The 27,281-nt window shown below is 34.6% G+C and overlaps 1 protein-coding gene across 1 annotated transcript in view; it reads right to left on the bottom strand.

Annotated features, from left to right (window-relative positions):
• The window catches only part of LOC308640370 (protein O-mannosyl-transferase TMTC2-like), a gene marked incomplete at both ends in the record, with an annotated part of 182,484 nt that overhangs the window by 50,937 nt on the left and 104,266 nt on the right, over positions 1–27,281 (bottom strand). The window contains 3 exons of the mRNA XM_081312304.1: positions 5,107–5,185; positions 6,303–6,487; positions 6,914–6,999. Coding sequence (XP_081168430.1) covers positions 5,107–5,185; positions 6,303–6,487; positions 6,914–6,999 — 350 coding nt within the window. The remainder of the gene's footprint in view (positions 1–5,106; positions 5,186–6,302; positions 6,488–6,913; positions 7,000–27,281) is intronic.

The following is a 27,281-nucleotide window of genomic DNA, read 5'->3' as shown; positions in this document are numbered from 1 at the left end:
GCATAGCCTACCAAGGGACAGGCAAAATACTGTCTAGGTGGGAGTAGTAATTTTCCATTTCATTTGTAGGTATTATTTACTTACTAAGGGGAGACACTAAAAATCTCTGAACTCTCAGAAAACTCCATGGGAACAGGAATCATATTGACTATATTTCGTACCACGCTTCTCTCTACCACTCTCAAACTCAGCACTTGTGACTTTAAGAAAATACTTTATTTACTCTCAGAAGTTATTCCAATCCGTGACTGTAGACTGCAGTGATGAAACAGTAACCCTAAATTCTCCATTACTCCACACAGATTATGCCCTTCTGTTGTCAAGATATATTACCAAGATAAAATGGTCTAAATTGCTTGTATAATTAAACCCAACAATTACTTTGCATTGAGAAGGACAAGTAATTTTATTTTAAATAATAAATAGATGCAAAAAGACCTTTGGGATTAGAAGAGCTCCAACTGATAAGAATAATAGGAAGTTATAGCCTAATTTTATTTCTTATAATCCTTTAGGATTATCAAGAGTAATGCTGAGTGAAGATAATAAGGGAAATAAACAATTAGAGAAAGAAGAAAACAATTGAGGGTGTTCAAAATTATCCTGCATTAAAAATTTCTAAATACACTGCCTATTTAATGCATTTGTGACGAACCACAATTTTGTAGATGGTTTACTTTTTATAATTAAACTGGGGGGGGTATATATTTTATTTTATTTTTTTTTTTACTTGTCATTAAATGGGTACAGAAAAGGTGTTCTGACATAGCAGAGAACATGCCAGTTTTTGTAACACAGAAGGGCTAAATAGAAAAGGCATTTGAATTTAAGTTAAGAAACTATACTTCTGGCTCAAACACAAACTGCAATTCTGAACAGACTGAATCAACTCTTTGGGTGTTAATTTCATATCTTGGAAAATAAGAGAGATAATATTATGAGAATTTAAACGTATGAAATGTGTGTGATTCTGAAATATACCTAAAACTTGAGATGAAAGGCAGAGAACGAAATTCAACCTGTGAAAAATATGTCACAGAAAAAGGAAAAAAAACCCTTCAACCTAAACATGGCCATTTTAATTTATAGGGAGAGCTCTATTAATGGAATTAAGATAGCTGGCATTAGCTGAATATGCTGTTTGACTTTTTGTTTTAATTTGGCTACTGATAAACGAAAGACTGACTGTGGTCACTGATAGAAATACAGAAATGGGCCTGGAGAGAAAATACACAATTCCAGACAAGACAGAACGAAACAGAATCCCTATTGAACTTTGGTGACTGCAAGCCCATCGATATGACAAAAATCTTATCTATGGAGTAATTCTATTTACACTGCTTACTCCAAAATGGACTGACAGAGAAGACAATCATCCACTTTAGGAGCTTTAAGCTTCATAGAAGTGAGGAAGGTCACTTTATAAAACACTTATCCAGGTCAGGCATTTGGGCCAATATGCTTTACCTTCATTATTTTAAGCAATTTTCAAACTGATACTATTATTACAGCTATCTTATCCATGAAGAAACTGAGACTTCCATTAAGTAGTCAGCCCAGAAATACTCAGCCAGAGAGTGTTACAGACAATTTGAACCTAGGCTGTCTAACTTCAGAGGCCCCCCTCAACAGATTAACTCCCCCTGTTATCTAAGGAGAAAACTGTGGCACACAGAATTAAAGTGACAGAACTGGCTAAGAACAATTTTAACATTTATCTTATGACTTGGTTTCTTAATATTTCATGTTTTTCACATCCTACCGAGTATAAGAACTTGGGTAAAAATTTAATATCTGCATATGAAGTAATATCTGTTTTATGTTATTTCTGTGTTTGCAGTTCGCCTAAATTCTTGAAGATACGATACTCAACTGTTACTCAGATATTTTGGTCTTATACAATCAAAGAGAATATTAAGAATATATCTTTAAATGTTGTTTACATTTACTTGTGAACTACCACAATAAAATTAAATAAATGACCTTAAAATAATATATGAAAAATTGAAGTTGGGGAGGAAATTAATCAAACTTATTTTGTATTAATTCACAAGTGAGAAAAGTATGCTCTTTTGGCTTACAGGATGAGTAAACTGGTATGTATCATGTTGTCATGTAAGACATTTTTCAGAAAATGTTCAAAGGGAAGGAAAGTGAAATGGACCAGCATGTTTTTAAATAGTACTGCAGTGAGTTTAGTTCTTAAACTTATAATACCATGTAGGTATGAATGTATTTTTTTCATGCGTATTCCTTTATTTTCTAAACTTTTCCTAAAAAAAAAGAAAAAAATAGAATGGGGGAAAAATCCTAATATTTGTATATATACATACAAGTGCTGAGGAGTGAAAGTCCTGAAGGGGTAAATAAATGAGACATGAAAAAAAATGAATCCTTGCAGGCTATGTCTAGCCAGACATTGTAATCCATCACTGATCCCTAAAGGGCACTAATAATATGTAAATGTGTGAATTAGAAAACACATTCAAGGCTGTTGATAAACTTGATAGGATAATCAGCACATGCTGACAGACTAATAAAACTGATGAACTGATAGGGCAGCTTATCTCCGAGGCCATTTTTTTCCTTGTCAAATGGAGGCTAATCAAAATGTATTAGGAGTTAAAGCAAACACTCGGGGGATTTAACCCATTTGATTAGGAGGTGAACTCACTCTCTGAGAAAAATTATAGTTTCCTGAACCACTGAAACTATAAGACCTGATCAGCTGACAGATCTTCATATAAAATTAAACAGAAGTCAGCCACTATAATTATAGAAGAAATCTGGAATTTTAAATCATATGAGGATCCTCCTGTAGAAAATTGGTAGGGTGCTTTTCAAGTCTGGGCAAAGAGACCACCTCTCTCTATAATGGAATATAAAACAAAGGAATAGGCAATAACCCTAGGGACACATTTATCTGTCTCTGCCTGTGTGAGCTTAGCACTTGTGAAATCATACGAGAGACAGATCCCAAAGTAACAGATGAATTTTCAATCCAATTTATTTACATAAAATAATTGAATGAATTTTCTGAAAACCATTAATTATGGTGAACACCTCCTCTTTCTATTAATAATAGAGATATCACATGAATCCTCCTCTTTCTATTAATAATAGAGATATCACAGTCTATTGCTAAGGATCTCAGAGTCCTATCCTGATTTAAAGAAAGATGTCTAATTGAATCATTGAAGAAAATTAGAAATAAGGCATTTCCAGTTAAAAACAGAATCATAAAGTAAAATTGCTATGCCTCTTTATACAAAGCTAAAGAAATCAATCCCTTTAGAATTTATTTTGGTGTGAAAAATATCTGGCATTATTAAGATTGTTAAATTTTCAGATAAAATCAACATTAAAATATCACCTAAAAATTTTTTTAGGATAAATCTGCACATTTTCAGCACACATTTTACATACATGGACCTTTCAGATGAATGGCAAAATCCTGGACTGTAAGAGGCACTGTTTTAACTCATAAAAATTTAAGGGCTAAAGTACCTTTAATGACACGAGACTTTACCTCATGTAATCATATCAAAAAGGGAAAAGAACAATTAAGAAACATCCCACTGTCCTTTTTAACATGAACATTAAATCACTTTATAGTTGAATAGGCAAACTACAGTGGGAATCCCAGAAACTGGGAATGGGTTTATTAACCTTTCTTTCCAAATGACGATTTTTCCTGTTCACTGGAAAACAAACAAACAAAAAACACTGAGTCTCATTTCATCTTTAACTTTTTCTAAGTTTTACTACAGATGATGTTTTCTAGTTTGAGAGGGTTTGAGACTTTTTGTGCATGCACAAATTAGTCAAATCATAGGATTTAAAGTGTTATATAATTCTGAAGGTCACAAAGTCTAATCTCATTTATTTTATATGCATAAGGAAGGCCTAGAAATAGTACAAAACTTAACAAAATTTAATAAAAAGGGAAGATGTGAGTTTGAAGTTTGTGTTTTGGGGGGGAAAACACAAGAAGTATTTGATTTGAGGACAAAAGTCCCTTCTATCTTGAAACAGTTATCAAAACATCCACAGGGTGCTTTAAATGTTGAATATTCTGTTTCTGAGAGTCACATGCTGAGCAGGTGGTTTTCAGCTGTGCCTACTAGCCAACAGCTGTGCTAATACTTTCCTACAGGAGGGTTGGGATTAATCGAAGGTAAAAGGCATTTTATTAGATTTCTCGTTCTTGACCTCTTATACCTAGAAAAATCCATGCCAGAGATTTATATACTGTCTTACTGACAAGATAATGAAGTTAATTACTCAACCTAGAAAAAGGGATAATTATAGGAACATACTTACGGTCTTCACATTCTTGTTCATCCTAAAATATTACATGAAAAAAACCTACTGAGATTCAAGGCCTGATCAATAAAAACAATATAAGTGGCTCAGTTATTCTCATCTTTTATGTACATCAAACCCCAGAATCTCTCCATCATTGCAGATTTCTTTGTTGTTGTTTGTTTGAGGCAGTACTAGGGATTAAACCCAGGGGCATTGTACAACTGAGCTGTATCTCCAAAACTTTTTATTTCTTATTTTGAGATAGGGTCTTGCCAAGTTGCCCAGGCTGGCCTAGAACTTGCAATCCTCCTCTCTCAGCCTCCAAGTAGCTGGGATCACAGGCATATAGCACTGCACCCAGCATAGGTTTAGTTTTGAGAATCTTCTGATTATACAAATAACATAATACAAATTATCATGAATTTGATACATTCATTGAAATGAATATGTACTTTATTAATCCCTAAACATAACTGAAAATATATACAAATATAGAAGGTATTGCTTCTTCATTTTCTAGATTCTAGCTAATGCTTGGTATGCAAATAGTTTTAAGAGCCTCTTACAACAATTCTAGAAAGTGGCCAATGTGCTAGAATTGCTAATTTAATGCATTTATTTTGCTAATTTCAGAAAAAGTGTGCTGTCAGAATTTGAACATTATATCCCATTGTGAACAAAGTTTCCTTTGTTAGTACTAATAATATGATGCATTAGAATTCCATTTATCACAAGCCCAGATTCTAATTTCTCCACAGGTCACTGAAATGTCAATTAAAATATTAAAGTTTTACTTACCCATCATATTGTACAAGCTCTGTGGGGCAAACTGTCTTGGCATTTTCTGAATTGCTTCCTTGTATACACTCAGGGCTTCCTAATTTAAGAAGAAAAAAAAAGAAAGAAAGAAAGAGAGAGATAAATCATCATTAAAGTACAGGGATAGTCACTAAAAACAAGATAATAACATTTCTCCAAAGTGAAAACTACCCATTGCTATTTCTAAATGGTTCACTAGAGGAAAATAATTGAGCTGTCCTTTGGTAGCTTACTACCTTAATTTCACAAATGAAAATGCTCAGCCTAGTGAAGAATGCTATATAAAAATTTAGTTTAACAAGGAATTGAATGTTAGCAATGTTCTTTTAATATAAATTTTCCAGTTCACACGATTAGTCAATAAAAAAGAAAAAAAAGTCCATACTTGGAAGTTATTCATCAGTTATAAAGTTCATAGTTACTTAAATTCAAGCAATCCAGTGGGATCTAAATAAAATATCAGCAAACAAATCTTATGACTACCGAGACTTACTCAAATTATTAAATGCAATTAGTTTAAAAGTAGTACCTTTGTTGTTATATCGCAGTCTTTGTGAAAGAGTATCAGGGGCAGAGTAGAGGACAGTTTGAGGAGAGGAAGAAGACAGGGGCATCAGGATCACATGCAGACCTGCCTTCTGTGAGCAAGGGAGGATGAGGCTGTTCACCTCCTAACAACACAGTTACATCACTTCTCCACCCATTAAAAGAACAATATAATTTGCCTTTATTTCATAATAGTTTTTAAGAGAACTAAAGAGAAACAGAATTTACATCAAGCCACTTCCTACTTGAAATACAAAAAAAAATTGTAACTTATAAAAATTATAACACTGGTTATAGGGAAACAGTTCTGTTAACTCTTTCTGGGATCATAAAATCATCAATGAGCCAATAAGCTTTAGAAATAATGCATGTGATTTTTTTCCTCCAACAGTCACAAAATATATTAGCATCATTTTTTTTTCTGAGAAATTTACAGGAAATGAATGTGCAACAATTTAATTTGCAAAAGTTTTTTTTCCCAAAGAAATTTGATCTCAAAATCCTTCGACTGTGAATACTTATTAGTTTCTGAAGGACAGCAGTGGACCTGTAAGGAGATTATGGATAGGAAACATGGAGCCTGGAACAGAACAGGGGCCAGGAAAAGTACAGACAGGTTGTGGCCAAACCTCATAGTGTCCTTGCTCGTGATAGAGCTTTCCCAGGTTGTACAGACAGCTGGTAACGGAGCTCTTGTGTGCATGAGGGTCCTTCAGGTTTTCATCTGGGATCTCAGAACACTTTAGGAACGTTCGCCGGGCTTCTTCTGTCTTTCCTTGATTCATTAGAATAATGCCGGTGTTTAAGTATGCAGCTGTGGGGGGAAAAATTAGAGAAGTGTGAGAAGATCATCTACACTATGGATGAAACAGTTATCTTTGCTTCAGTTTAGCTTCCATGGATTATTTCTTATTAAAAATGATAAATATTTATGGAACAAACACATGGGTTAGATAATGGTAGTGGGAATCATAAGCATCACTAAAAATATACACAAAATAGTCTCTCCCTTCACAAAACTCCAAATATGTTTGAGGTTAAAATCTAATTGAATAAATCATCATATTTCTGAAAGTGAAATTGAGAGAAATAAAATCGTTAGAAATTTATCACTAAACTAGCAAGTACTCATGAAAAAGGAGCACCAAGGGTTTTCTCTGTGAGGCTGTAAGTCATAAAGGTAGTTTTCACAAATGGGAAAAAAGTATTTAAAACCACAAAAAATTTGAATATTACTTACAAGCCAGGGTGGGCCTGCTCCCAATGGCCAATTTATAATAATGTAGGGCTTCTGCAAATCTGCTGTTCTCCTGTAGAAGTAACCCTCTGCGGGAGGAAAACAGAAATTTGGAGACAAGACTATATTATTATATACAAAACCACAAATTTTTATTTTATATTCCAAAAATAAAAATGGTCAAGAGTGCAATAAAATGCCAACTTGGTATTATAAACAAAATTTAAAGTGAAGGAAATGATTCCTCAGGAGAAAAAAATACTGGATAGGTATCTGTTGCATTTATGTTCCATTAGAAAGAATTGAATATTTTCAAAAGCCCGAACTTTCCCCTCTCTGGGCATCTCGTCCCCTACACTAGAGTCACTGACCACCTGGATTTCTTCTAGGAGCATGCACACTTTCTCATCACTTCGGAAAGAAAACCTATCTAAGACCATGATATATACATGGAAACATGAGATGTCTCCCTCGATAGCTGTTCAGTGGGAAATATTTGTCCCTGACTCCCTGAAAGGAAAAAGGTAGTCAAGGTCAACAACAAAAAACAGTGTGAATTTATTCAGGTGCCATGAAGGAATAAAGGATAGAACTGGAGCCTACCTACATTGCTATTTTCTTGCTGTTTTGTCTTAGTCAAATACACTTGAATTTTGGCATACTGTTCACGTTTCAATTCACTATGCTGAAACACATCTTTCTCTGTGAACCCTGTGACTCCATAGGCCTCCCTAGGAGGCTCCTTAAATAATAGCCACATGTATTATCCTAGCTATTCCAGAGCTCACCTGTATGACTGAAATGAAAATCAATCATAATCATTTCTATGATAATAAGATGTCAAGGATCTGAACTAAATCCAAAATGCTCTGACAGAAGGGTTTTGGCCTATTCCATTTTCTTGTAATCAGTATGTATCTTATAGTTGGCATATCTACTGGGCCTGAGTATTCCTATTATTACTGCAAATTACACATCCAAATTGGCCACTAAGGAGACCTTTGAAAGGGTAGCACATGGAGATCTGAGAAAAAAATAATACTACTGATAAAGAACACCTTTTGTTGAGTATTGCTATGGTCAGGTATGGTTGGAGTTATTCCCCGAAGGGTGCATGCACTGGGAACTTGGTCCTGTGTGTGGTAATGCTGGATGGTAAAAAGACCTTTCAGAGGTAAGCCTAATGGGAGGTGGATGGGTCATGAGGGCACCACTCAAGAAATCAACAATCAGTTCTTGCAAGAATGCACTATTGTAAAAGAGTAAGACTGCCCCCCACCCAGCTCTGGCTTCCTGTCTCACCATCTGATCTCTCCCTCTTATGTGCTCCTGCAATTATGATGCTACCATGATGTGAGGCAGCTAGAGGAGCACCAGCCAGAGCTGGTACCACCCTGTTTGGAATTCAAATATCTAGAAATGTGAAATTAAAAAAAAATAAAATAAAACCTTTTTCTAAGCTAATATAAGCGTAAAATACTTAGCTTATTTATTTATTTATTTATTTATTTTAATTTATCTGGTACCAGGGATTAAACCCAAGGGCACTTAATCACTGAGCAAAATCCTCAGCCCTTTTTTTATATTTGATCTTGCTGAGTGGCTTAGGGCCTCTCACTAAGTTGCTGAGGCTGGCTTTGAACTTGCCATCCTCCTGCCTCAGCAGTCCCCTCCTCCTCCAGTTCCTAGAATTATATGTGTGTGCCACTGTGCCTGGCCATACTCAGCTTATTTAATGAACATGTTGAGAAAATATTTGAAGAAAATAATTTTCAAATGCAAGAATGTTCATTTGCCTCATCAGCATATATTAACTTTATTATCTCTAATATTTGCAAAAGGTCATTTGACTAAATCAGAGAATTCTCAGACATGTTAAGATCAGTTTCATGTAACATAAATGTACAGTTCTCTAAAAATTTTGAGCAACAATTAATTTGATCATAAAATGACTATGCTTTGCTATTAGATGCCCATTATAATTTCTAAGAAAAGGCAAAGCTTCCTCTAGTACTCTGATGTTCACAAAAACAGTTGTTTTAAAGGTAAGTAAAATTGAAAAAGAAACACATTTTTCAGAAATGGATACTATTATTCATAACAATAATCATATGAACATAATGCTTTTCAGTTAATGAAGCTAATATCTGTAATTTTGTCTTTATTACTTCCTTTCCAATTTAGATAAAAAGGCTCTTCTCTTTGATAGAAGGCTAATAGCACCAGAGAAGAAATATCATCCAAATATTTTATTCTATTTTTTCTAGTTTTCCTTATGAATAAAGTCTATCAATGAGCTCCTAATTGTTCAATAACTCCAATATACTTCTGCATTACAACTTCCTTACTTTTAAACCTAGAAAAAGGTTCACGAGACTCTTAGAGGGAAAGAAAATGTTCTACAATGTTTATTCATTCATCTTATTCCTCTACTGCTTATTACTGTTCTTCCCTTTAAAGTCAGATTTCCTTTAAGAGTGTTCTGTGGTGCATATATTTAATATGTCAAATCCCATTTAATCCTTCGATCCATTTTAGGCTCTATTCCCAGAATTCCTACTGAAATCTCACAAATTTCTACTGATAACCAAACCCCCAAAACAGTGCATTGATCAGAGTTGCCCACTCAAAGAGACTGCTGAATACATACATCTTCCATCCTAAATTCTATTTCCTTAGTTTTAGAAGACCACAGTCTCCCATGGTCTGGACCTGTGAAGAATGAGGAAGAAAGTGCCACTTCACTCTTCCACTCCTTGAAAGCATTTCAAAGATTTTTCTCCATCTCTTCTCTAGAAAATAGTCTCTGCATGAAATTGTGCATAAATGTGGCTCATCTATGTGCTGACTATTCCCCGTGCTGAAGTAATGGACTCTCCCTGACATCCAGATCTGTCTGCAACAGTTGACTGAGCCAAGGCAATCTAGGGGCTCACTGGAATTTCAAAGTCAACACATTCAAAAATTGAACAGTGTCTATGGCTCAAAAATAAATAACTAAATAGATAAAAGAAATAAAAAGAAAAGATCTTCTCAGTAATTAACACCACCATTTACTTCAGTGGCTTTAATCAGAAACCTGATTATCAATCTTGCTCCTTACTTATTTGAACAATTACGTGTTTTGCAAAATCTCTGAAGCCCACTGATCCTTGTTTTCTAAGGCTCTTCACTCTGTCCCTCAAGGTTCATCTTTATGGCTTTGTCAGGGCCCTTTATCTTTTCTGCCACCTGAATAATTGCAATAGTCCACTAATTAGTCTCTACATAATTACATTTCTAAAGGGCAAATATGCTATTAGGCTAGACAGACTGAACATGAAAGGAATGGGCACAGATCTCTAACAATGTGCCTAAAGTGCATAAACCCCTAAATGTACTTAGCCCCATGGGATGTTCAGTGCTGATGTATTATATTCTATCACTTTCCAATTCATAAAAGATACACAGGAGGAAGTAATAAATAGTATTATAACCACACCTGGAGAATCCTGTCATGCCTGCCTTGTTCTTGGGAGAACCCTAGTCATATGCAGCAGCCAAGTTTCCAGGGTTACATAAAATGGGGTGCTTTGAAGTAGAGAGTATCTACCTATATAATCTGAATAAAGTTATCAATGAACTGAGACCAAGGTAGAAGGCTATGGTGGCTGGTTTCTCATGGGTAAGGATTGATTGGTATGGATGCCACAAATGTGAACAAGAAAGAGATGTGGTCACTATGGACACACAATTTCCTGGGGAAGAGGAATTTCCTAGTGGAAAATTGCTACAGTGAAGGACAGTGAACCAAGTTTGCTCCATCCCAGGAAAAGACAGGGGAAGGTTCACATAGCCCAAGTGACGTTGACAGAGGCTGTGTGACAGCATTAAGAGTGTTGTCATCACAGGGATGCAATAGAGGTTCAAGGAATTAACCAACTCTAGCTGTTATGGTTAAGAAGAAGAAAGCCAGAACTAGAACTGTTCCTGATACTAAATCCCACGCCCTATCTAGAGGAAAAGACTAAAATAATAAATTCTAGATATATACACACTAAGTTAGGCTTTCTTTTACTCTACAACTCTCAAATTTTGTATAACAATATCTTGTCTTAATACACTGAAAAGGAATCAAGTGTCATGTTGGAAGTTCATGATGAATTTGGGTCAATCCTAGCACTGTTTCCACTAGGCTTCTGTTACTGCTATTTCTGCATTGATAGAAGCTTCTCCTTATTATACTGAAGATATGATACAGAAATAGAAATCCTTTACATTTCAATAATAATAATAATTTAGCAGTTAAACATATTCAATAGTTGTAATATGTCAGGTAGTTTATACATAATAATTTCTTATTCGATAGCAATCTTATAAGGGGCAGGTCATTACTGGCTGATTTCACAGATGATAGATCCTGGGCAAGACAAAATTAAATAAGAGGCAAAAGTTCACACATTACTGATAAGAAGTACATCGAAATCCAAGCCCAACAGTCTGGCTATAATTTAGGACCTGTATTTTAGCTGATTTGTAGCAAAAGCTCTTTTTCTGTGGCTGGTTAAATTGATGACATAGTTTGTTTGTATATTGATTGTGACAACAAATTAATCTGGTTTGTTTAGATATTAAAGAAATTTTAATAGACCATCAAGCCAGAACCTGCTTAGAAATAATTTCATCCACATTATGCAAATGGTATATATTAATGTGACATCATAGTGCCCTTTGGGGAAAAACTGGAAAAAAAATCTTCCTGATTTTTTTATAGGTGATAGGATTAATTTATATAACTGTGTATGTAGGAAGATACAGTATATCTTGTTTAAAGAAGATTTTATTTCTCACATTTCTCCTCCAGTGATTTGTCTTTCAGAACAGTCAGTTAAATGTCAGTAAAAAAGACTAAAATCGGGAAAGAGGAAGAATAAAGGATTGTCTTAGTAGAAAAAAATATATATCTAAACATATGAGCCACAACTATTCATCTTCACACCTAAATTCTAGATTTTCACTTCAAGAAAAATTAACAAAATGTTCTCCCTTAAGTCCTTTTAATTTTTTAAAAAATTTTGATTGTATGTTCTAGAAATTACCATCATGTGCATAACATTTCTTTTCTCTGAGAAAGCATATCTTTACTTTTGTCATCCTTAACAATCATTTGTCTAAAATATCATTTTTTAAAATAACAATAATCCAGACACTTGATTAATGAAAACCTGTCAAACTCATGTTAACTGTTGGTTAGACAGAGTTAAATGCAAAATTAAATGTATCAGGAATACAACTCTCTAGAAGATTCTAACCATTCATACAGATTAAAGGGATATATTTACTTAGCACAGTGGTTCTCAACCAAGAATGATTTCTCACCCCACAGAGTATTTGGCAAATCTAGAGACATTTATTGTCACAACTGAGAATGACACTGGAATCTCTGGGGTTAAGGACAGGGATACTGTTAAACATCTTACAAGGAACAGAACAGTTGCCCCTATGTGTCCACCACAGCAAAGAATAATCCGGTACAAACTCTTAACAGTACTGAAATTGAGAAAATGTGATTGGCATTTCATATTAACTAACGGCAATGCATTCCTTTGGAAAATAAGAACTTCATATCCCTGTCAATCACATATATGTATGATTCAGTGCATGCAGTATATAAAAAGCAATCTAAAAGGGTCATATTATTTTTCAATAAAAATCCAACCTATCTTTTTTATTGACTGTTTTCAACAGAAAGGAAAGGAAAACAAAAAATGAAATTTTCTGAAAATTGAGAAAGCATTCCCTTTCCTACCTCTGAAAAAAAACTGTCAGTGCCTCTTTATAATAAGATACCTCTGCATAGAACTGTTACATCATTCCACAATGTGTACATGTGTCAAAACATTCATATGTACAATTACACTCTTCCCTCAGTGTCTGTGGTGGATTGGTTTCAGGACCCCTCTCAGATGCCCAAATCGTAGAATGCTCAAGTCCCTTACACATGTGAAACTTCCCAACAAAAATTAATTAAAACAAGTTAGAGTCATAATTGAACTTTACATTTATTCAAATTTCAAACTTGCTAATTTAGCTAACGACTTTAAGTGAGATTTTGTATATTTTAACTGAGAAATGGTACTACAAATACATTTCCTGTTTTTTTTCAAAATTTATGCTTAGTTTTAGGCAATATTTATAATAATTAATGTTTAATATTAAATAGAAGTAATAATTAATAGCACGGCACACTCATAAAACACAAATGTAACCATATTTTGTTTGATGAAACATGCGCGAGGCAACATTTTCAAGTGAGTACAGTAGCAATTATTGGAATCAAACTCAAAGTCCTTTTAAGATAGAGATTATAAGGAAAATTAATGAGTTACTACTACTTGAATTAAGTAGTCATTACTTGATTCATGAAATTACAGTAATTTTAGGTTTAAAGGGACACAACAAGAGTTTAGAAATTGTGTACCTAATGTGCATAAGCCACTGTGTTAAGAATTGACAATGTAAAAAGAACCATGACAATCACATAACAAGGTTCTGTCATGAAAAATTGTCCCATGAGATGAAAGTGCCAGTGTCCTAAGCAGCTCCTGGAATTGCCCACAAAGAAGACAAGTATGTCCTCCCTAACCTTTACTGTTGCCTACTGGCTATAAGGTGGAAGTCCTACATGGAGGATGGAGGAGGATAAACTAAAATAGGCCCACAAAATCAAGCCCTTCACGAATCTGATCTAGCATCATGGGATTGAATGCCTCTGGACATCTAGTTATAAGACAGAGAATAAAATTACAAATAGTTGAAGCTCCTGTTATTTTCAGTTTCCTATCATCTACCAACCAACCTCTTCCCAACTGACAAAAATGTCATATACATTGTTTTTCTGTTTTTTTAAATAAAGCCATAAAATACGTAATATCAAATATCGCTCTTAGATAATTTTAAGGAAATTTTCTTTTAATTATATTTAGGTGAATACAAAGTATGAGCTGTCTGGTTTTGAGTGATAGCAGTGCTAGGCAACTGCTAAGTATAAAATATGGAATTAAAATATTTAATTAAAATTATATAATTTAAGAGCGTATTGGGTGCATGAAATTGGAACTCTTAAATTAAGCTCTTAGACATCAAGGTGGTCAGAGTTATTACTCTTTGCCGAAAGGAGTAATGACATTAATGGTATTTTAAAAAAAATATTTATTAATCCTCTCGATGTTCAAATAGTAGAAAGATGGAAACTCACAGGAATTATCAAGTAAAAGAGAAATAACAAGGATTTTCATCTTAAGAAAAAAAGATTCAGTGAGATATAAGTCATTAAATCTGAGCTCCAAGGGACATATCAAAGACAAAGCTGTGCTTTCTGGTCCTGCAAAGACTTATGTGGCCTTCCAATCATCTCAAGATAATGGACTTTTTGCGGGCCAGGCAAAAGGATTCTCCTTACACTTAATTCTCAAATGAACTGCTCTTTTTCACCCTTTCATTTACTTAATTGAACAACTCTAAAGATGGTAAAAACAACATCTTTACAAAGATTATTAATGGGGAGAAAAACACTAAAAGATGAAGTAAATATAAATGACTTTTAAGTTAAAACAAATAAATTGTACTTATTGGAATAATACTAACTATGTTTCCTACAGAAAGCATTTAATTGGAAACTTGCCTTAAACTACTGTAAAGACATGGAACATAATGGTGTATTCTCAATAGGGCATTGTGAGCAAAATTAAAAGATAAGCTGCTTTTGAAAAGGCTAAATTCCACTGAACAGGTTAATGGGTGTGTTGTTCCACTCTGTACTTTTACTGCATGAAGAACAGTAGGGAGATAGGGGAAAAAATTCACCATGTCACATGAACTAGACAGAAGAGGACACATGAGTCTATTACAGAGCTCCCCAAAGCTGAAGCCTCTTTCAAAGTGTGTCACTTCTAAGTGTCAAAAAACTGCCAAGGAGGTTTCAGAAAATACATTTAAGCCTCCCCTCTGCTATCTTTCTCCTGACACAGACCTGTTTATTTGTTCAAAATTGGATTTTGTTTAGACTTTGACAACTAAATAAAGTAGAATGATGCCACCCTATTTCATAAAGAAGTTATATTTTTATTCCAACCTGTCAAATACAAAGCATCAGACATCCAATCAAATTAATATGTTTCAAATACAAAAATCCTGCCAATTAATATACAGGAAAATAAAGAACAAGTCAAAGCTTTTAAAATGCATTTTTAGCAGGTTTTTTTCCTTATGGCTTAAAGAAGACAAATATATTTTGCTACAGTATGTCTTAAAAAATATATGACGTCTCTTACGGAAATCAATAAATGTAATTCATCACATCAACAGACTTAAAGATAAGAACCATATGATCATCTCAATAGACACAGAAAAAGCATTCAACAAAATAAAACACCACTTCATGTTCAAAACACTAGAAAAACTAGGGATAACAGGAACATATCTCAACATCATAAAGGCTCTCAATGCTAAGTCCCAGGTCAACATCATTCTAAAGGGAGAAAAATTGAAGGCAATCCCTCTAAAAACTGAAACAAGACAGGGATGCCCTCTTTCCTCACTTCTATTTAACATAGTTCTTGAAACACTGGCCACAGCAATTAGACAGACGAAAGAGATTAAAGGGATACAGATTGGAAGAAAAGAACTCAAATTAGCACTATTTGCTGACAATATGATTCTATACCTAGAAAACCAAAAAAATTTCACTGAAAAACTTCTAGAACTACTAAATAAATTCAGCAAAGTAGCAGGATACAAAATCAACACCCAAAAATCAAAGGCATTTCTGTATATCAGTGACAAATCCTCCGAAAGAGAAACATGGAAAACTATCCCATTTACAATAGTCTCAAAAAAAAAAAAATTTGGGAATCAACTTAATGAAAGAGGTGAAAGACCTCTACAATGAAAACTAAGGAATGCTAAAGAAAGAACTTAAAGAAGACCTTAGAAGATGAAAAGATCTACCTTGTTCTTGGATTGGCAGAATTAATATTGTCAAAGTGACCATACTACCAAAAGCACTATACAGATTTAATGCAATTTCAATCAAAATTCCAATGACATTCCCACATAATTACAGTTATATTAGACAAAGGTGCCAAAACATACATTGGAGAAAAAATAGCCTCTTCAACAAATGGTGCTGGGAGAACCATAAATCCATATGCATCAAAAGGAAATTAAATCCTGTCTCTCACCATGCACAAAACTCAACTCAAAGTGAATCAAGGACCTAGTAATTAAAACAGAGACCCTGTGCCTAATAGAAGAAAAAGTAGTCCCCAATTTCCATCATACCCAATTAGGTCCTTACTTCCTTAATAATACTCCTGTAGTGCAAGAATTAAAATCAAGAATTAATAAGTGGGATGTATTCAAACTAAAAAGGTTCTTCTTAGCAAAAAACAAACAAAAAACAATCAGTGTGGTAAAAAGAGAGCCTACACAATGGGAGCAATTTTTTTCCACATGAACATCAGATAGAGCACTAATCTCTAGGATACATAAAGAACTCAAAAAGCTAAACACCAAAAAAAAAACAACAACAACAAATAAGCCAATCCATAAATGGGCCAAGGACCTGAACAGACTCAGAAGGTAATATACAATCAGTCAACAAACATATGAAAAAATGTTCAACATCTCTAGCTATTAGAGAAATGCAAATCACTTCAGTCAGAATGGCTGCTATTATGAAGACAAACAGCAATAAGTGTTGGCAAGGATGTGGGGGAAAAGGCCAACTCATACATTGCTGGTGGGACTGCAAATTGGTGCAGCCAATATAGAAAACAGCATGGAGATTTCTTGGAAAACTAGGAATGGAACCACCATTTGACCCAGCTCTCTCACTCTTTGTCTATTCCCAAAGGACTTAAAAACAGCATATTACAGGGACACAGCCATATCAATGTTTATTACAGAACAATTCACAATAGCTAAACTGTGGAGCCAACCTAGATACCCTTCAGTAGATGAATGGATTAAAAAAATGTGGCATATATACACAATGGAATATTACTCAGCAATAAAAGAGAATAAAATCATGGCATTTGCAGGTAAATGGATAGAGTTAGAGAAGATAATGCTAAGTGAAGTTAGCCAATCCCCCCAAAACAAATGGCATATGTTTTCTCTGATATAAGATGACTGATTCATACTGGGGTAGGGAGAGGGAGCATGGGAGGAATAGATGAACTCTAGACAGGGGAAAGGGGAGGGAGGGGAAAGGAGGGGGCAAGGGGTATAAAAAGATGATAGAATGAGATGGACATCATTTCCCTAAGTACATGTAGGAAGACATGAATGGTTTGAATATACTTATACAACCAGAGATATGAAAAACTGTGCTCTATATGTGTAATATGAATTGTAATGCATTCTGCTGTCATATATAATAAAAAATTTAAAAAAGATACGAAGTCTCAATTAAATGGAACATTTACTACAAGTGACTTCTCCTGAGGTAAAATTTGGTGGAAGACATATAAATAAGCCTTTATCTTCTCTAACAGTATATTTCTACTCAGATTATGAACAAGATTCTTAACAATTGCTACCTTTATAATTCTTATGATAAACCCATACAGGTATCACATTCATTTTAAAAATAGAATCCCAAAGATCAGAAAGCAAGTTAAACAAATTCATATAGCTAATTACTGCTGGATGGAGGATTCACAGAACTACAATGCATATTAATACATGCATAATTTTGTACTTGTCTTCCAAATACATTAAGGCTATATTTTCCCCTACATGTCAAAAATAATAATAGGTGTGAATATATTTCCCTAGTTAAAAGAAAAAACAGTACTCCATAGAAAGCTAGAAAGAGAATATTGAGTATCTTCACAGTAGTAACTTTTCCATATTGATTTTTTCCATACTTACAATTAGCAATAGAAATATCACTCTAACTAAAAAGAAAATATGAGAGAGAGAAGTTAACTTGCCCATGCTAACATAGCCAATAAGACTCAAGGTTAGATTCAAGTTCAGCTACCATGCTTCAAAGCAAACTGGTTTTTCATTATTCCTTACAGGTTCATTGGAAATACATTCCTGGTCACAGTGCAAGTATTTATAATTGCCTTCATTCTCTGGTTTATATGTTCAATGCTTCCCCATTATTTGTATTAACAAATTTCTCTTTCCTTATTTATACTTGCTCTTCACAATAGATGAATATTTTTTTATTTGCTTCAAATGTGGAAAAACTGCATCCTTCAAAGTCAATCAACTTGTATTTTCACCCCCCAAAATCTATTATAACCAATGTACCCATAAAGAATTTTCATTGGGTGACTATTGTACACCAGGCTATTTATTTTCATGGAAATATTTGCTAGTGAATCTAGGCATATCTCCACGAAGACAAAGCCAGGGGATATTTAGAAAGAGAATAAAATAAACACCTAACAAACTTTTCCACTTTTAGATTTATTTCCTTTCTGAGCATATTTTATTTAGTCCTTTTATAATAATGCAAATATAACTCAATTCAACAGATGAGGAATAAGGATTAAGCAATTTGCCAAAGGTCAGTCACAGGACCAATAAACGGATGACTTGAACCCAAGTCTGTATAATGCCAAAGTCCATAATCTGAGGTATTCCACTAAATTGCCTCTAAGGCATAATGGTGCCAGAAAATCCAACTTTTATAAAAGGAAACTTTTCCCTCTTCCCCATTCCTCTCTTCCCCACGAAAACAAATACTATTCTGGTAAACCTATATATATTTTCTGGGATCACAGTCAAATTTCTTTCAAATATTTTCATTGTCCTCTAGGAAAATTCTGAGTTCTAAAACAAACAATGTGAAGAACTGAAAAGCATCTAACGTGGATTAAAAGCACCAACCACCAATGACTTAATTTAAATTTCATAGAGATCTGTAACTTACTGTAACTTAAGTGGCTATCCAATATGGATGTCTCATCATTATGCGATATCTTGAAGGGAAAACACTTTTATCAGTTAGATGGTATACAATCAAGGAAAAAAGAACCCCTCAAGCAGAGGACAAAGCCTGGCTGCTCAGTAGAACTCAATGTGATTAGTTTGTTGGTTTATTCAGTCATTTAGAATATACTTTAAAATTTCCATTATGGATAATTAATGACTAGCAAAACAGATAAATTATCCTAAAAGCCATCATGATACTGGGTCAAGGATACTTTGGTATAGTATAATACTGTGGAAGCCCATAGCAAGATGTTTAAAGGAGTTTGTTCAGGCAGGGCGGAAAAAAAAAATCCTAACATTTGTGAATTCCCCAGGAATCAACACTCTGAAAAAAGATATTACAAAAGAAAAGCAAGCTTCAGGGCCTGATTCCATCACAGATATGGTTGTAATTTGGGTTAGAGATATCCCTATGGGTGCACCGTGATTTAGTGCAATGTACTCACTTTAAACATAAATGTTCAACAAAGTGGGTGTTTTCTTTGTCCCTTAACAGCAGTGCTCTAACAAAAGTCTGCAGTTGAAGCAATAAATTATAAAAGGGGAAAAGGTATCATGTATCTCACAGACCAGCAGGAATAGGTGTTAGGTCACGCAAGCAGTTTCTAACTTAAGAACAAGCAAGATGAGTTCCAAAAATGAAAGTTTAAGTCTCTCTCTCTTTGCTTGGAACAGATTTCTCAACCTACAAACTGTTCACTCACTCACTTCTCCTGAGGTATTTAAAGAACAGAAGGAAAACACCATTTATAAAATTGTTTCTAAAACTGTACTTTCTTGTTGAATTTTGATGCAAGGAGGGTGTTCCTTCACTCAGATTAGAGGGTTAAGAGAGCAAGGATCAATCCAGGACCACAGTCATCACTTCCTGGCATCCATCCTGGCCGTGGGAGCAGAGGACAAAACAGTAGTTATTGTGGGAAATAATAAAAGAGCCGAAGGCTGGCACATAAGGTACCAAATAGAGAAAACTATTTTTAATCTTTTTTTTCTCCTTACTGTTCATTCTAACTCATTTTTTAATGAGGCACTGGCCTTGCCCCAGAGAAAATTCTCAGCCTCGAGGATTACCCTTCACTTAAAAAAAAAAAAAAAAAAAACAGGGCCTAAGAATTGGCGAACTTGCTTGTCTTTCTAAAGCCATCAGTTGTTGCTTTTGATTAAAGTTGTATCCTCTGAAGTTTAAGGACACTGAGGACACACATTGCACACTTTGCAATACCAGGCTGGCAGCCCCTGTTATAGCTGGTATTTGAAATTTTAAATATTTTTCCAATAAATATTACCTATAATAGACAAATATACAGGGAACACAAACAAATAAGTACTCATTTTTAAAATGGCCCTTTATAGAATATAAATAGAGTTAAAGGCCAGTCTCCCTTTAGGCCTCAGGACAACCTGATTTATTTCCTTAAGATGTAATTTCTATTGTCTAAGAAAGCGCCTGCCTGCCACCTCTGAGTCTGATGAGAAAATGTGGGTATAACAACCAGGCCAGATCTGGTTCTCCTTCTTCAGATAGTAAAAAAAAAAAAAAAAAAAGAAACAAAAAACACTAAGGAAATGTCCACCAACTATCAGAATGGTTAGATGGGATAACTTCCAAACCCCAGGTCATATGACACCCTGGGCTAATCAACTCTAACAACAGGAGACCCTGAGGGCAAAGTGAAAGGACATCTTTAGGTGATGTTCCATTCTGCAGAGGAAAGAAAGAGAAAGGAAGAAGAAGAAAGTGGAAAGAAAATTTTCTAAAACAATTCCTGGTACATCCTTCATACATGAGCTGTTCAAGGAAAATGAATACAGCTAATTCATGGGTAGTGTGTGTACATATGCATGCGTTGACTGAGCACATATATATGCTAAGCAGTATTCTATGCACTTTGGTTATATTAAAAAAACAATGCTTTTATGGATCTTATGTTTTTCCTAGTTTTGTGGTTTGTATATGTATGTGTGAGGGCATATGGTGCAGGGATTGAACTCAGGACCTCTCACATATTAAGCATGTACTCTACTACTGAGCTTCATTCCTATCCCCGAACATCATCAATATACAAGATAAACTATAAATATATATTTACTTTTAATATCATTATTTATAGTTTCAGATAGTAAATTTTATAGTTCATAAAAAGTGATAAATATTTTTAAAAAGAAAGAAAGGACAACTGGAGTGTTTGAATAGCAGGGAGGTTGCAATAAAGAGATTTTACTTCAAATCCCAAATCAATATAATAGTGAATGGGAGAAAACTGAAAGCATGTCCTCTAAATCAGGAATAGGACAAAGATGTCCACATTGCCACTCCTATTTTATGTAGTATTTGAAATTTTAGCCAAAGCACTTAAGCAAGAGAAAGAAATAAAATACAATTAGGAAAGGAAGAAATCAAATTATCACTATTTGCAGATGATATAATCCTATAATTAGAAAGGTCAAAAAAGTTACATACACCAGAAGACATCTTGAGCTAATAAACAAATTCAGCAAAGTAGCAGGATATAAAATGAGTATACAAAAATCTGTGGCTTTCCAATTCACTAATAATCTTATTTTCTTTTTTCCTGAAAAAGAAATCAAGAAACAATTCCATTCATAAAAGCCGTAGGAAAAAAAAACCTAGGAACAAATCTATCTAAAGAGGTCAAAGACATCTACAATGAAAAGTAGAGAGCATTGAAAAAATAGAAGATAGAACGATTTCCCATGTTCTTGGATAGGCAAAATTAATATTGTTAGAATGGCCATATTATGAAAAGCAACCAATAGATTCAATGCAATCTCCTTTCCATTTTAATGACATTAGTCACAGAAGTAGAAAAAATAGCTCCAAAATTCATATGGAAAAATAAACAACTCGAAATTAGCTAAAGACTCAAAGCAAAAAAAAAGCAATGCTAGAGGCATCTCAATAACTGACCTCAAGTTACACTACAGAGCTATAGTAGCAAAACCAGCATGATATTGGCATAAAAACAGACACAAAGACCAACTGAATAGAATTGAAGGCACAAAGACAGACCCACAAAGATACACTCATAAAAATTTTTTCAAAGGCACCAAAAATATATGTGGTGTTTTTTAAATTAATGGTGCTGGCAAAACTGGGTATCTATATGTAGAAGAATGAAACTAGATTCTTCTCTCTCATCCTGAACAAAAGTCAACTCAAAATGGATCAAAGACCTTAGAATTAGACCAGAAATTTTGCAACTGCTAGAACTAAACAAAGGTTGACACTCCAACCTATAGGTGCACGCAACACTGTCCTCAACAGGATACCGGAAGTTCAGGAAATCATACCAAGAATTAATAAATAGTATGGAATCAAATTAAAAGTCTTCTACACAGCAAAGGAAAAAGTATGTAAAGACAAAAATTGCAGAATAGGGGAAAATTTTTGCCAATTACTCTTCTAATGAGGGATTAATATGCTATATATATATATATATATATATATATATATATATATATATATATATATATTAAAAAGCTTACAAACAAAAAAAATAGTCAATAAATGGGCAAATAGATTAAACACACAATTCTCAAAAGAAGAACTACAAATGGCCAATAAATATACTGAAAAAATGTTCAATATCTTTAGCAACTAGGAAATTTCAAATCAAAATGACACTGAGATTTCATTCCACTCCAGTTAGAATGGCAGCCATCATGAATATAAATAGCCAGGGGCTGGGGATATAGCTCAGGGCTAGGGCTCTTGCCTAGCAAATGTGAGGCACTGGGTTCGATCCTCAGCACTTCATAAAAATATATAGACATTGTGTCCATCTTAAAAAAAAATCTTAAAAAAAAAGAATACAGATAGCCAGGCATGGTGTCCACACCTTTAATTCCAGCAACTCAGGAGCATCGAGGCAGGAAGTTTCCAAGTTCGAGGCCAGCCTTGACAATATAGTGGAAACCATCTTAAAATAAAATAAAAATGGTTCAGGATGTAATTCAGTGGTAGAGCATCCATGAATTCAATTCCCAGGACAACCACCAAAACCAAAACAAAACAAAACAAATAATAAATTCTGGAGAGGATGGGAGGAAAAAGGAACATTTATATACTGTTGTTAGAATTTTAAATAAGTACAATCACTATGGAAATCAGTATGTATATTGCTTAAAAGACTAGGAATGGAACCATGATATGATTCCACTATACTACTCCTAGGTCCTAAACAATCGATCCTAAACAATTAGAGTTAGTATATACTACAGTGATACATGTACACTCATGTTACAGCAGTACAACTGACTATAGCCAAAATTATGGAACCAGCATGGTGTCTATCAGTAGATAAATGAATAAAGAAAATGTCTTATACATACATACTGGGTTTTCTTCAGCCACAAAGAAGAATAAAATTATACCATTAGCAAGAAAAAGGAATAAGCAAAATAAGCCAAACTCAGAAAGTCAACAGATGAATGGATAAAGAAAATGTGGTATATATACACAATGGAATATTACTCAGCCATTAAGAAGAACGAAATTATAGCATTTGCTGATAAATGGATGGAACTGGAGATTATTGTGCTAAGTGAAATAAGCCAGTCCCAGAGAACCAAATGTTCTTTCTTATATATGAATGGTAAGGACTTTCACACAATAAGGGAGTAGGGGGAGGTGGACAATGACCAGTGAAATCCCACATCACATACAACCACAAGAATGGGGGTCCTAATTATACTCCAAAAAAGGAAATAAAGGAAGTCAAGGGTCATATGTTTTAAGTGGAAGCTGGAGAGGAGAAAGGGCAGTGGAGGGGGTGGGAGGCTCATGAAAATAGAAGTCAGACCTGTAAGAGTAGATGAAGGGGACCAGGGAGAGGGAGGAGGGAAGGAAACCTCACTGGGTATCAAAAGTTACTAAACTGCGTTGTTATATTGTGGGCATGTAGGAAAATGTAACAGCAAATGGCATTATTATGTAGAATTATAATCTACCAATAAGAAATATATAAAAATAAATAAATGTGTTGGTTTGGAGAACTTATCTGAATAAAGGGAATGTTGAAGTAAATAATTGAAAGAAATGAGTGATTTGAGATATAATTTAGCCATGGAAATAATGTATTATTTTGCATAAATAATATATGTTAAAAATAAGCAACAGTTGTCATATTAATTTGTGAAATTCACTATCTCTAAATATCCAAATGTTCTCAGACTTCAATTATATTTTAAGCAAGTTTCCATCATACAGGCAAAAAACCATAGTTAGGTTCTCTATTACAGAGAAAATAAATTAAAGGGAAGACAATATTACTATAATTCCTGGTGTGTCTAGAAAATAATTCTTAAGTCACAGTAATTGGAAATCTGCAGAGAACTGATTGGAACTACACAAATAAGAAATTTACATCTGTTCATTTTTCTTCAGGAGCAGAGAAAGAAAGACTTTTTTTATATAATGCAAAACCTCCTTCTGAGAAAATTGAAATTAATTTACTTGAAATTCTGCTGCACGTCAGCCTGCTCTTTCCACACAAACATAATTTTAGGAGTAACAACAACAAAAAAAGCTTCTGGCCATTTAAGCAACTTTCACTCCGTTTTAAAGTTAAATCAAACAGAAGCATTAAAGCAGGATGTGATTATGAACTTCTTTATAAACCTCTTTATGGGCTTTCTAATACACGTCCTCAATTTTTACCTACAGTGTTCTGGATGAAAATGACTGTAAAATTAAAGGCCTTTTAATGAGATTTCAGGGGAAAAATATGCCTTTCATCGCTGTTTCCAACAAGGAAAGTAGTTTAACTCAGTCTACACAGCTAATATTGAAAGAATATTTCTATCGAGAACACCATGACCTACATAGTGCCATTGTGCAACTCCATCTGTAAGAGGAAACCTATAGTACAAATGAGCCCAGGAATGACTCAGGTTCCTTCCTTCTCTTGCCAGGCTCGAATTTTTAAAAGGATTGTGATGTCCCCATTTTCCTTTGGGGTTGGCTGGGAGAGCCCAGGCTTAACAGTTCGGCAGGCGATCCTAGACACCAATGCTGCGATGCATAGTTTCCAGTGCTATGAAATGAACAAGGGTTCAATAAGTTGTTTGATCAGTTCCATTCAAAAGCCTTTGGCTGAGCACAAAAGAAGTGCCAAGGACTTCACTATGTGCTAGAAAGAAAAACATAAATAATTTACGTCCCCAGCTGTCAACCAGCCTCTAGCGTGGATGTCAGTTCTTTGGTCATTGTGTCCATGTATTTCATAAGATTAATACCTTCTCTGGTACATCCTTTTGCTTTGTGATCACAAAATGCTTTTCTGTGAATATTATATGCAGGAGAAGTGAATATTTCCATGGGATTGATGCCATGGTTTTTTCCCTATGTGGCAATAAAAAAACACATAGCAATGCTTAACTTTTCTAGTACCTGATCTCTTCCTCATTTCTCCCCTCTTACTGTGCTAACAGCTCCAATAACATCACACACATGGGAACGTGTGTGCCACACAGAGTTCTTTATTCTTCTCCTTCTCCTTTATACATGTACTTTTTCTACCCAAGCTCTTTAAATATTGGTAATCTTCGGGGTTCCACCCATGATCCTTCTTTCATTTCTCTCTCTCTCTCTCTCTCTCTCTCTCTCTCTCTCTCTCTCTCTCTCACACACACACACACACACACACACACACACACACTCAGTTTTAGTGTTTATAATTATGTAATTATGCCACAAAATATCTATAACCTCTAGTTCCAAAACCTCGCATGAGCTATAGAAACACATTCTAGTCGCCTAGATAAATGAGAGGTATCTCAGTTCTATGTAACCCAAACTGAAGAATTTTCCCCCCAAACAACCATATTCACTTGTCTTTCTAGTGTAACCCCCTTTCTTTTTTTTTTCCTTCTTTTTTTCTAGGCTAAGACTCTTGGCCTACCTTCTCATAAAACCAGAGCATTTCACTTAGAAAATATGTCATTTTATTATGTAACACTGTGTTTTAAAATCCATACTTGAAGCTACTTGAGAGCAAGAAGTATATCTTCTCTTGGTCTCTCTGTTTTTCTCTTCTAATTTATTGTTTTGTTTTGTTTTGCAGTACTGGGGATTGAACCTAAGGCCTTACATGTGGTAGGCAGGTGACTCTATCATGAAGCTACATCCTCAGCCCCACAACATTTTTTTTGAGACAGGATCTTGCTAAATTGCCCAGACCTGGGATGTGGGATCCTACAGCTTCAACCTCTAGAGCACTTTGGGATTATAGATGTGTACCATAGTGCCCAAGAGGAACTACATTTTCTTTGTGAGCATATTCCTAGCTTCTAATTCAATGACTGCCATTCTGGAGGCACTCAGTATATGTTGGATGAATCAATAGTTTCTTATTTCCAACATGTGAATGTGCTCATTTCTGTAAATAAAAGACATCATGGGTATTGACTGAACTTCATAGCAGCTCATTCTTAGAACTCTGTGTAAAAACCAGTGATGTTTGAAATAATGGTTACAAGAATTAAGGATTTTAGATGAGCAGGAAGTTTTCTTGTTAAAAGCTAAACCAAAAGCAACTCGCAATAAATTAGAGAACAGATGTGCAAAATAACTGTGGGAGAAGACGGCTCTGAAACTAGTGGATATGAAGTATACTTTGCCTGACCTTATTAACACAAAAACTGAGCAGAACATGTGAAACTATGCATAAAGAGGAGACATGGGACTCAGAAAACTCTGCAAAAGATTTACAGAAATAAGTTGAGTGCAGTGTCTCAGACCTGTAATTCCGACTACTTGGAAGTCTGAGGCAGGAGGATCTCAGTTCCACACCAGCCTGGGCAAATTAACAGGACCCTGTCAAGATCAGTGCTTCCCCAGCATGTGTAAGGCTGACGGTGTGATCTCCAGAATTGGGGGACAAGGAGAAGACTTATAGAGGCAAATAACAAGAGCACTTATTCTAGCACTTTCCAAGGAAGAAGTAGTTTTCCCCAGGGGTTTCATAGCATCAGGATGTCTTAGACACATGACATTATAAATTGATATGTCCGGTACTCTGGTTGATGCACCTATAAGTAAGTGGTTTTAACACACTGGTACATATGATCATCAAACAACCTTGTGATTCGTACACAGAATCACCTAGGTTTTGAGTCTCTATAGTACCTGTGACAATATAATTAGGGAAATTCTAAGAAAACACAGGTACATAGGCACCTTCTCAGCCTTATTGTGTTTTTATTTATATAAGTAGGTCTCTTATGGACTGATTTCCCCCAAGCAACTAAGTACCAAGCATCTCAACCAATCCAACTTATTCCTGCAGACCACTTACAGAAACTTACTGAATACCCCTGAATGGTACAGGGTGAACGTTCATGTTATATACAATTT

Source organism: Spermophilus citellus (genome assembly GCF_964194105.1).
Source record: "Spermophilus citellus genome assembly, contig: SCAFFOLD_114, whole genome shotgun sequence".
Lineage (NCBI taxonomy): Eukaryota > Metazoa > Chordata > Mammalia > Rodentia > Sciuridae > Spermophilus > Spermophilus citellus.
The sequence above is the reverse complement of the archived record's forward strand: the minus strand, read 5'-3'. Positions and strand labels throughout refer to the sequence as shown.